General features: G+C 41.9%; 1 protein-coding gene across 2 annotated transcripts in view; it reads right to left on the reverse strand.

Moving 5' to 3' along the window:
- MSI2 (musashi RNA binding protein 2) overlaps nucleotides 1–12,019 on the reverse strand; it is a 538,989-nt gene that overhangs the window by 358,211 nt on the left and 168,759 nt on the right. For both annotated transcript variants that reach the window (XM_027870531.1, XM_027870532.1), the window contains exon 7: nucleotides 2,527–2,619. In XM_027870531.1, the coding sequence (XP_027726332.1) occupies nucleotides 2,527–2,619 (93 nt within the window). The remainder of the gene's footprint in view (nucleotides 1–2,526; nucleotides 2,620–12,019) is intronic.

Genomic DNA, 12,019 nt, shown 5'->3' on the forward strand with positions numbered 1-12,019 from the left:
TTTTTCTTTTTACTAAGCTCTAAGTGAAATTTAGCATTTCTCTCAATTATTTTAAAACATCATTCTGGGGGCAGCTAGGTGGTGCAGTGGATAGAGCACTGGCCCTGGAGTCAGGAGGACCTGAGTTGAAATTTGGCCTCAGACCAAACACTTGACACTTACTAGCTGTGTGACCCTGGGCAAGTCACTTAACCCCAATTGCCTAAAAAAAAAAAAGAAAGAAAAAAAACATCATTCTGACGAAAGGACCCTAGATTTCATCAGACTGCCAAGAGTTCAAGACACAAAATAAAGGTTAAGAATCCCTGCACTATTACATGCAGCCTCTCCATCACTCGATAAACAAAGGACCTTCTGATAATAATAGAAGACTGACCATTCCTAGACAATGACATCCTCTAAACCAGAGGTCTATGAGGTGTCAGTCCTTTGGAGTCTAGAAGAGAAGACTTAAGAATATCACAGAATCTGCACCAGAAAAAGGACACACACAATAAATTAAACCATAAAGCAGAATTGGAAGAGATGGTAAGGTAAACGTAAGGGTAAGGAGAGATTGAATCACGGGGTAGTTTGGTAACAACCCCCCCCCCCCCACCTCACCTGGCTCAGCCATCCTGGGTATGACTCAGGCTGCCCAAGCTCAGTAGGGAGTCAGGAAGACCCAAGGTCAAACCCCACCTCAGATAGTTAGTTACTGGCTGTGTGACAATAGAAAAAAAAAATCACTTCACCACTTTGTGCCTCAGTTTCCTCACCTGTAAAATGGGAATAATAAGATCACCTAGCTCACAGTGGAGTTGTGAAGGTCAATTGAGATACTCTATGCAAAGAGCTGTTATTATCCCAGCTACACAAATGTGAGCTGTTATTATCCCAGGACTGCAATGGGGACAGCTACATAACAGCTGCCACTTGAAATCAATTCAACAAACATTTTAATTAAGTGCAGAGTGTGCACCACACAAGGCACTATGCAGGGTTCTTGAACACATATGCACAAGAAAGGCGCCTCTCCAAGGAAAATGCCAAACTCTGTGGGACCAGATTCCCCATAGAAACAGAGCAACAAAAAAAAAAAGGTGGGGGTCCTCAAGGCAGAAGTGAATACACAGCAAAAAGACCACACTCTTTCCTGACTAATTTATGGCTCTAAATGTTGCTCCCCTCCTGTTCTAGGCAACAGAGGCCTTAGGGATACTTTTACTGCCATCTCACAGACATTCAGCCTGAGAACTCTTAACAGCTATAGGTTGGTTGCATTCACAGGCTCTCCCTTGGGTGTCTTAGCAGAGAAGGCTCAGTCGTACAGAACCCAAGAAAGCCTCCTCTATCCATGCTTGTTCCAATTTTTGTGTCTCTTTATCCCTGTCTCTATGTCTGTCTCCTTCACTCTTCTCCCTCTCCTTCCTCTCTCCGTTTGTTCCTCTATCTCTGTCCTTGTCTCTCTTTCTCTCTCCCTCTCTCATTCCTTTGGGTTTATTATAATTTCCAAATTTTTCCCCTTTCCTTCTTATAGAAGAACAAACATATGATTTCAATAGCTCTGGGACTTTTCTTTTTATTTTTTTTCTTTTCTTTTCTTTCTTTATTTTTTTTATTTTTTGGGGGGGACTTTTCATTTGGGTGCATTATAGACATATGAAGATGTAGATGAGAAAATCTTAGATTTTACTTACTAGACTTAGAGAAGTAGAATAAATCTCACACTAAAATTGAATATTCTCCTTCTGTTTTTACATTTTTGCACATATTATTGGTGCCTTGTTTTTATAGCAGCCTTTCCCCCACTTACTCCCCCCTCCCAGATTCAACATTCCTAGTGACAAAGAAAACAATTCAGTAAAATTATCCAATACACAAGTCACACCTGACAATGTCTACAATATTCTGTCCTGTTAGTTCTCCACCTCTGTCATGAGGGAAGGGTATGTTTCATCATCTTCTCTCCAGGTTGCTCATTGGTTTTTCCATTACTCAGTATTCAACTTCCTTTTACTGATCATTTTCATTTATAATTACTGTAGTCACTCTACATCTTGTTCTCCTGGTTCTGCTTATCATGCTCTGTTATCAGTTCATACAAATCCCCATGTTTTTTTCTGAAATCCTGTCAACGTATTTTCCAGAAAACAACAGCGTCAGGCCAAGTGACTAATGACTAAGAGCCCTCTCTCTTCTTTAGTTTCTGTCAAAACCACTATCACCTCAAATTCATAATCCAGATTCTTTCCAGATCCTCAGCCACTAATTCTCCATTCCTACGCCTAATCTCCTAGCCTCTCTCCCCTATGTTATATCAAAATGCCAGCAGGATCAGACTAAAGGTTAGGCTCTACTCATGGAGGCCTATACAACCCAGTGCATTCACTACAAGTCTGACCCTTCCTTCTCAACTCCTACTGATTTTGTCTGAATTTAGATATGAACATGAGTCATTCTAGGCCTTTCTGAAGGTAGCAAGAGAACTCCAAACACAAAGTGGATAACCTTCTGGCTCCCACCATCCAACACACAGGTACTTACCTTGCCAAACTGCTCAAAATATTGCTTTACATCTTCTACAACTGTATTCGCAGATAATCCGCCCACAAAGATTTTCTTTGTCCTTGTGACCATCTGAGAGAGAAAGAGAGAGAGAGAGAGAGAGAGAGAGAGAGAGAGAGAGAGGTTAACCAGATTACTTGAAGTTGTGTACTGTTTTTCCAAGCCACCTGCCTAATCCGATTGATTGAAATCTTTCTCCAGGAAACTCAGAATCTACTCAAAATTCAAGTGGATTCTGTAGGTAGTAACTGGTTATTTCCAACTTGGAGACCTGATGTAGTACAAAGCTCAAATTGTAAAGCCCAGCTCCATTATGATTTACTAACTTAAACAGAAAACACAACCATTCAAAAGCTATTTTGCTCCTAAGGGATCTAAATCAACAGAATAACTAAAAGCATAGTATAGGAGGGTGGAGGGCATGGTAAACCAGTAATGACAAAACACACTCAAACAGATCATTCCTTCAGGTGAGAAGTGATGACATATCACTGTATCCTAGCACAGATTTAGCACTGAATGGTTTCAGAATCACCTTTCTAACCAGTGAGCCTGGAAACAGGAGAAGAGACACAACCATCAGAGGAAATGAGTCTTCTGGATCTGGGCTAAGAGGACCTGGGTCTGAAACCCAGCTCTGCTATTGACTTTGTGGCCTTTGAACAAATTCCTTCAACCCTCTGGGCCTCAGTTTCAGCAACTGTAAATGAGAGGGCATTGGACTATTAAGGTAGGTGGCTTTCCAGCTGTAAAACTCTGAATTTGGGATCCTTGGGAGGAAGCAGTTCAGTAACAGTAAGGGCTGGAGGGCTGTAATGAGGCCCCCAAAAAAGAAGCTTTGCATGAAAACTCAACAGAGCAATCTGAGCCCCTTGGCAACGGAGGAGGATTTGCAAGAAAATAAGTTGCTCTTCCTCCATATACACAACAGAAGGACTGAAAATTTTAATGCAGCACAGGCAGGGGCTTCTAATAAAAGTTGTGGGTAACTTAGTTATGTACAATAAATGTACAATTTAGCTATGTGCATATAAAGACATATGTAAATCTATATATTTTTATAGGTATAAAAAAAGTTTCAATATTACAGTAATCCCTTCCACATAGTGACTTTCTCCATCACAGTTTTGGAGAAATTAAATGGGAATTTTGGGGGAGTTTTGTAGGAGCCGCAGACAACACAAACTCAGAAATGCATAAAATATATATAAATACATAAAATATAAATATAAATATATAAATATTTCCACGGATTTTCCAGATTTCAGGGGGCACCACACTCCCACCCCCCGTGATGTGGAAGGGATAATTGTACTTGGGTAAAAAAAATATGTTTGGAGTCACCAGAAAATGGCATAGTGGGAAAAGCAGGAGAGGGGAAGCAAGGACACTTGGGATTTTGTGCTGTTAATTCACTATGAGACTTGTGACAAGTCACTTCACCATCTGTGTTTCAGGTACCTAACAGGAAGAGGAGGAATAATAATAATAATAATAATGATGATGATGATGATGATGATGATGTAGATGATAACAATAATAACAAAGTAGCATTTACAGAGCACTTTAAGGTTTGCCAGGCCCTTTACAAATATTAACTCATTTGAGCCTCATAACAACCTGGAGGTTGGTGTTATTATTATCCCCATTTTACAGATAAGGAAACAGAGGCAGAGATGAAGTGATTTGCCCATCATCACACAGCTAGTAAGTGACTGAGGTCGATTTGAACTCAGATTTTCCTGACTCCAGCATGCTATCGACTGCTCCACCAAGTTTATCTCTTTTTAAAGTAAAGGGGTTATACTGGTTGACTCCAAGGTCCATCCTATCTCTGACACTTTGTGGTCCACGAATAATTCACAGTGACTCTCAGCAAACAGGTGGGCAACTGACACTGAGAGCTGAAGTAGAGAATTCTTGTCTTCTTTCTTTCCTAGAATGCAGGGTTGTCCTAAAGGCACTACCTCTACCTGAAATCTCCCCATGCTCCAGTTTCTCCAAGGGTCTTTTCCCAATCTTCCTGGAGCCATTCCCTCTTATAGTCATCAAGATTCCCCTTCTGAGCCTATCCTGAGTTTACCTGAGGCCAAGGGGGGAAAAAACTATCTACAGAAATTCCATAGGCTCTTTCTAGGTCCTAAATTGAACCACTTTCCCCAACTATCAACTTTCACTGGCCCCCAACAAGTTGACCTGATATATTTTTCAAGCTCTGCCTATATCAGAAAAGGTGATCTTTAAATACTAAACATAGACTTCAAAAGATGTCTATTAAATATACTGCGGATGAATTACAGAGGACCACATTAAAATATCATATTTCACGTTGAAAGGGTCATTAGAGGTCATATCGTCCACACCCTCTTCTGACATATGAAGAAAACTGTAGAGCAGAGAAAGTTGTCTTGCCTAAAGCCACACAGGTAGTAAATGTCAGAGTCAGATTTAAACCCAGGTCTACTGGGACTACAAATCCAAAGCTTTTCCCAAAATCCAAAGCTTCATCACGAGTCCAATCTCCCTTTCAACTTCACATACATTATAATTTCAGAAATGCTTTGTCTGCACTTTTAACTTAATTCCATATTGGCAGGGGCTCCTGACACTTTAGCTTTAAATCCCCCCCAAACTGTAATTAATGGTCTGCAACCAAACACTTAAATGATCTGTAAATAAGCAGTGTGTTCCCATTCCCATTTCAAAGGGATCCTGGGGGAATCCTCTTGTCACATGAATAATGATTCCCTAATTTCTATTTTGTAAATGGGATTCCTATCTTTCTGTAGTTTTTCTGAGTGTGTTTTCAGGCAGCCCATACCTGTATTCCCACAGGGCCCAGAGGATGAAAAGACTGAAAGTTTTTTTCATTCCAGGTTGCTAAAGCAAACCATGTGTTCCTGCCCCCAGTAATAGGAAAGACCAAAGGCCTTATTAAATGAAAACTTTCTTTTTACATCCTCCACCACTCAACAGCTGTGGCACAAACATGAAACTGGACAGAACTTTGGAAAACAGGATCCACCAGTTAACTGTTAAGAGCCACGCAGACTGCCCAAAAGTCCTTAAAAAAAACAAACAACCATGAGTGCCATACAAACACACACACACACACACACACACACACACACACACACACACACACCTGAACACATGTACAAACACACACAAGAATCTATAGTCATAGTCAAAGGGTACAAAGGTACAGAAAGTTTCTAAAAACATCCTCTCCAAGCAGCCACTTGGACACATTGACTGAAGCCGCACTCTCTGGGAAACACGAAAAGGAAATTATTTTAGTCAAAACCTTCCAGACATGAAAAGGCCAGTGGGGAGATGTGAGGCACATGGTTAGCTGCTCACCGATGTCGCTCCAGAAGGAGTCAGGAGCACAGCCATAGAGCTGCTACGGAGCTCGGGGGTTGACCTCTTGTTGTTTTTCCTACCAAGGGAACAGTGGTGGGAATGGAAATGATTTACTCTGGGAATCTAGACTCTATTACAGTTGAATGGGTTGTGGGTAGCTAAATGATTTGCATATGGGGGACCAGGAAGTTGGAAAGACCAATATCCTTCTCATCTCAGCCCACTTTTTTATTTCTATCTTGAGGTGGAAGGGAAGGAAGAAAGAGCCTGGTTGAGCCTCGCCGGTGTTATGGTGAGGCTAAAGTCTAAATGTCTTCTTCTTTTTCTGAATCACTACAATTCAAATAGAGTGTGTGTGTGTGTGTGTGTGTGTGTGTGTGTGTGTGTGTGTGTGTGTTTGTGTTTTTTTACAGAGTGGGGAGGAGGGTTAAACCTCATCCTTCTCCTCTAAACACCATAGACCCCAATCAATGAATCTGTTCAAATTAAAGCAATACCTAAAATAATTTAAAATTGTAGCAAATATTAAAATTAACACATATTTAAGCACTACATTTAAGCAATGTGCCAGACACTGTGTCAGACACTATGGATGTAAAGAAAAAATGAAACAGTCCTTCCCTCAAGGAGCTTACATTCAAATCCAACCTGTGACATTTAGGACCTGATATGACTTCAGGCAGGTCACCAAACCTTCTATAACTTCAATTTCCTCATCTGTAAAATGGGGAGGTTGAACTAGATGGCCTTGGAAGTCACCTCCAGCTCTACAGCTATGAACCTGTACAGTCTATCCAAAACTTGTCCTTGGGCAGATATGGGTTTGAAAGCCAGAAAAAACACCCATAAAAGCTGATAAAGCATCTTCTCAGGACATGAGGGCATTACTTCAGAATGCTAAATTGGCCAGATAATCCAAGGGTTTAGGCCACTGGTGTTCATCCCCTGATCTGACTATGAATGAAATTGTGCTGGGTACCCTACTTCCATTCAACATCTATGAGAGTCCCATCATGCCCTATGGGAAAGAGAAAGAATAATAAAGATCCTGGGACTTTCCCACTCCTCAAAAGCACGTATTGCCTGGGACTTTTCCAGGGCAAGATCCCCTTGGGCAACTGCTCAGCCCAACATCTGTTTATTAAGACAGTGCAATCATTAACTCAAGGAAGCATTCCCTGGACTGCTTCGAGCTGGGGATGCAAGATCAGAGGAATCAGTCCCTGCAATGTCCATGGTGCCATGCAGGCCGGCCAAACACGAAGAGCCAGTCACTTCTCCCTGAGCAGACAATCCCAATAATCCATTATGCCGTTTACTTTTTTTTCAAAGCATGGCTTTTGTTTTTTGTTTTTTAATTTTTGATAGAGTATTAGAATAAAGAAGCAGCATGGCATATTAGAGAGGGTTCTAGGCTTGGGAAAAGGAAGACCTAAATTCAAATCCTGCCTCCAAGGTGACACTGCGCAAGTCATTTAACTTGTCTGACCCTCAATTTCCTCATCTGTAAAATGGGACTACTAATGACACCTAAATCAAAGGATTGTTGTGAGGATTAAATGAAATAACAACTGCAAAGTGCTTCATAAATCTTAAAGTGTTACATAAATCCTAGCTTTTATTTATTTGTTTATTTATTTATCTAGAAAATCAGATCTCAGAACCAGGATGACCAGAGCTCTACTCTTACCTCTTACCCATACAGGCTGTGGGATCCTGGACAAGTTACTTAATCTCTGAGAATTCCTGGAAACTCTCTCAAGACAAATTGGAAGGAAGGTGCTGGTCTATACCCTAAAAGGGACTTTCCTATTCCAAGAGTTTCCTCTACCAAAGAAGTCACAGGTCCATGCCCTATCCCTTGGTAGAGTGTTTGCAGAGGAATTCTGAAGTCAAAAATGCTTTCCACCAAAGGACCATTTCTGGGTATGGTTTCAGTAGAGACATTAGAGCAAAGCTGTGCCCCACCCCCAGCCCCAGCCTCTAAAGCAATGGCATTTTCTGGGCATAGTAGGCCAGAAAGGGATCCATCCAACACAGTTTTACTGTCTAGAATTTTAACTGAAGCTGCTTTTTGCAGAAATGTAAGCATTTCTGGGTGTACCACTGAAACCCCACTACTCATTCTTCTAGCAAATATATGGAAGGAAGGAAGGAAGGAAGGAAGGAAGGAAGGAAGGAAGGAAGGAGGGAAGATACCCTTGGAAAGACTGTCTTTTCATTTGATACGTCAGATTCTAGGGCTATTGGTTGGGTTTTCTGTTTTTCCAAAAAGTAGTAAAATAAAGGTAAAATATTTTTAGAAATGAACTTGGGGATTTCCATGTCTGCTACTTCCTATGGAGACTGAGGATCATGTGAGAAAACAAATGGACACTGTTAACTAAGTAAATCTGAAAACCAGTAAGTGTGAAGGCAGCATGACCCAAGGGAAGATCATTGAATTCGGAGTGAGAAGCCCTGGGTTTGAATCCCAGCTCTGCTACTTACCAACAAAGTGATCCTTTCAAGTTTCTTACATTCCTGACACTTGTTTTCCTCATCTATAAAATGGGGTTGGGGGGAGAGGAAGAGGGATGGACTGGATGACCTCAGGTCACTTGTAGTGCTGATCGATGCTGTGTCCCCCAAAATGACTACCACCATCATCAAGCATAAACACCAATGCTGGGGGATACACTATGGGGCATGAAATGGCCTTGGAGAGCAATGGCTGTCTACATGATAGGACACACAGAGAGAAGCCAGCCCTTACCATCAACAGTTTCCTGAAAAGGCCTTTCCATTTCTTGGCTATATACACTCCCCCCTGCAAGAGAACACAAGCCATTTGTTGGCTTGGCAATACTTCTCAGCCTCACACTTACAATAGCATCTTTTCTCCATTCAACTCTGCCAGCTTTTCCTGCTCAAGAACCATGCCAAGCTAATAGACTCTCTCACACCTTGGTGAATTGCTTGAAATTGTGTTACCTCGAGTAGGGTTTCCCAACCTAAACAACATAGCAGAATAGCAAAATAGACAAAGCTCCACCCTTGTCACTGGTTACTGGGGGGGGGGGGGGGGGGGGAGGGGGGGGGAGGGGGGGGGGAAAAGGGGGGGGGGGGGGGTTGGACTAGAAGTCTGTCTAGAAGTGGAAGAGCAGAAAGCAGGAAGAAGGAAGAGGGTGGGGAAGGTTGAGGGAAAGAGAGAGAGAGAGATTGAGATAGACAGAGAGAGACAGAGATAGAGAGACAGAGAGAAGGGAAAGAGAGGAAAGAGAGAAGAGAGGGAGAGGGAGAGGGAGAGGGAGGGACAGGGAGAGAGAGGGAGACAGAGAGAAGCCATTTTTTTTAATAGGTTTTAAAAAATAAAGACCTCTGGTAGTAAAAGTTTTGTGAACCAGTAAATTTTTTTACAGACCATGGTAAAGAAACACTGATAGAAAGAACCTAGGATATAGAATATCAGCTGTAAGGAGACTTCAAGACACACCAACCTAATCCCTTGAGTGTACAGAGAAGGAAACTGAGGCCAAAGGAGGTGAAGTGATTTGCCTGAAGTCACATGGAAGTGGCAGTGCTGGGATTTTTCGCAAGGGATGAGAGAAGACGGGAGGATCAAGAACTTTGCAAGGGTAACTGATTCAAAGCATAAAGCACTACTGGAGTCATCAAATATTAGCACTGGAAGTGACCTCTGAGATTCTCTCATCTAACTTCTTCCTTTTTATGGATGAGGAAACAGAAGCACTGACTGGGAAAGTGACTTACCCACAGTCACTCAGTAAGTAAGTGCCAACTGGGACTTGAATTCAGGTCCCTGGAGTCAAAGTCCAGGGCCCCTTCCACTATTCTTGGCTGCTCCTCTGACAAAATGTGCCAATGCCAAGCTCCTATACAGGCATCTAGAACAACTCCTTGAAAGGTGTTCATTACACTGAACTTAGGATAAAGAAAAATGGGGGGTAGGGGTAGGGAACATAGTGCAGCTAACAGAGGAGCTCCCTCACATGCTCCCCCCTTGACCAACTGCCTTTCTTTGATGATTAAATACTCTACCTTTAGAGATTTATCCCCCATGGTAAGCACTACCCTCTGCCTACAGTCCTCTTTCAAAATACACAAAAAGCCAGCCAGATGGTGAAAAACATCAAAGGAAACTTCCTGTCCAGGAAGTCAGCCCAGTCTAGCAAGAAGAGGGGAATGGGATGGGGATAGGGTAGGGGATATGATATGCCCAGAAATGTCAATGTGGAGGGCTCTCCCCACCACCACCACACACTTCCCAAAATGCCTAAGCCCAGTCCCCAAGGATAAACAAAATGGTAGATGTTCTGGCCAAAGAAATTCCTAACTAAAGGACTGAAGGCAAAAAAGCTTAAAATTAGTCAACTAAATGGCCAACAAAACCCACCTAACTGGTTGTCTGCTCCACCCCTCCCCTTCTTCCAGAGCTCCTTCTGCCAGCCTCCATTGCCCCAATTTGCCCAGCCTACAAAAGGTGCCAAAGTATTTTATTTGCATCACAAATTGCAGAAATTACATTAACTTCAGAGGAAAACTCATTACAAACATAAGCCTCAATGTTTCTTCAAGGCTTTTCCCTTGCCTCCCCCCAAAAACATATTAAGCAAAGTGCTAGAACCTAATCTATGGCTCGACAATGCATCCTTCTTGGGCCTAGGTGCCTTTGAATTGGCTTATAATTGGGGGAAAATCCTCCATCTATATGGGAATGAAAAATATTTTATACTCAATTATGCTACATGGTCAGATTACAACATTACCTCTGATTAAAACAACAATAACTCACCTAATGGGGAAAATGATCTTGTAATGAAATTACAGGGTCTCTTCAGCAAGGCAGTAAGACCTGAGCACTATATCTCAGAACCAACTGCCTCCATATCACATTTGTTCATTTTTAAAATCTCTTCTGTAAATAAAAAAAAAATCTCTTCTGCTCACCAGCCCCAAGAAAATGTTTTAAATGTCTGTCTGTCTTTCTGTCCTTTTTTCTGACTATATATTCTTCTATCCTTCTTTCCACTCTCTATTCTCTTCTGTCCAATAAGAGCTGTCCACCACTAGGCTGGTCTGATCTATGATCTGGACTGGGGAATGATAGGTTGCTTTGGCCTGGCACCAACTCACAAGGAGATCTGAGAGAGTGGTGGGGAAAGATGAAAGAGAGATGGTCCATGGCTGTTCAACAGGAAAATGTGAGAAGTTCAGAACCTTGCCATAAAGTCCAAAAGATGCGGTAGAATATGGCAACTGACCATCATACAATTTATTGATGCCCTAACTTGGTAGGAAGCCAATAGGCAGTTTCATCACCTCTAGCCATGAGACGAGGCAGAAGGTTATGGTCTTCTTTCTCCCTACTCATAATCTCAACATGCTTCAGTCAGCCAACTTGGCATTTATTAATCACTTACTATGCACCAAACACTCCACTAAGTGCTGGAGTCTTGTGGGTTTTCCACACAGAATGGCCCCTCTTGCAGTGATTGCAATAACACAAATGCAATTAAAAAATAATAATATTTGATAGCAAAGTTATTAATATCTGCTAGTCCTTTTTCTGCATTAAAAAAAAGTCTTAAAATATATGGCAAAGGACAAGGATAAACTCCCTCTTCTATGTGGATGTGCACAAATAATGAGCTACTAAGGGACAACAAGAAAGGTATGTGAGCCCATGATCCCAAATGGGAACTCAGAATCCATTTTCCCATAGCAACAATGTCATGTAGTTCCTAAGCTGATTTAACTCATACTGTACCTTGGGGCAAGTAGGTGGCACAGTGGATAGTGCTGGGTCTAGAGTCAGGAAGATTCGTCTTCCTGAGTTCAAATCTGACCTCAGACACTTAATAGCTGTGTGACTCTGGGCAGCTATGAGGTCAGCTCTTTCACACGCTCCCATCTTGACCAACTGCCTTTCTCTGATGATTAAATATTCTGCCTTTAGGGATTTATCTCCCATGGTAAACATTACCAAAAAGTCAGCCAGATGGTAAAAAACATCAAAGCAGACTTCCTGTCCAGAAAGTCTTAACCCTGTTTGCCTTAGTTTCCTCATCAGTAAAATGAGCTGGAGATGGAAATGGCAAACCAC

This window comes from Vombatus ursinus, unplaced genomic scaffold (genome assembly GCF_900497805.2).
Source record: "Vombatus ursinus unplaced genomic scaffold, bare-nosed wombat genome assembly UNPS02014797.1, whole genome shotgun sequence".
Taxonomy (NCBI): domain Eukaryota; kingdom Metazoa; phylum Chordata; class Mammalia; order Diprotodontia; family Vombatidae; genus Vombatus; species Vombatus ursinus.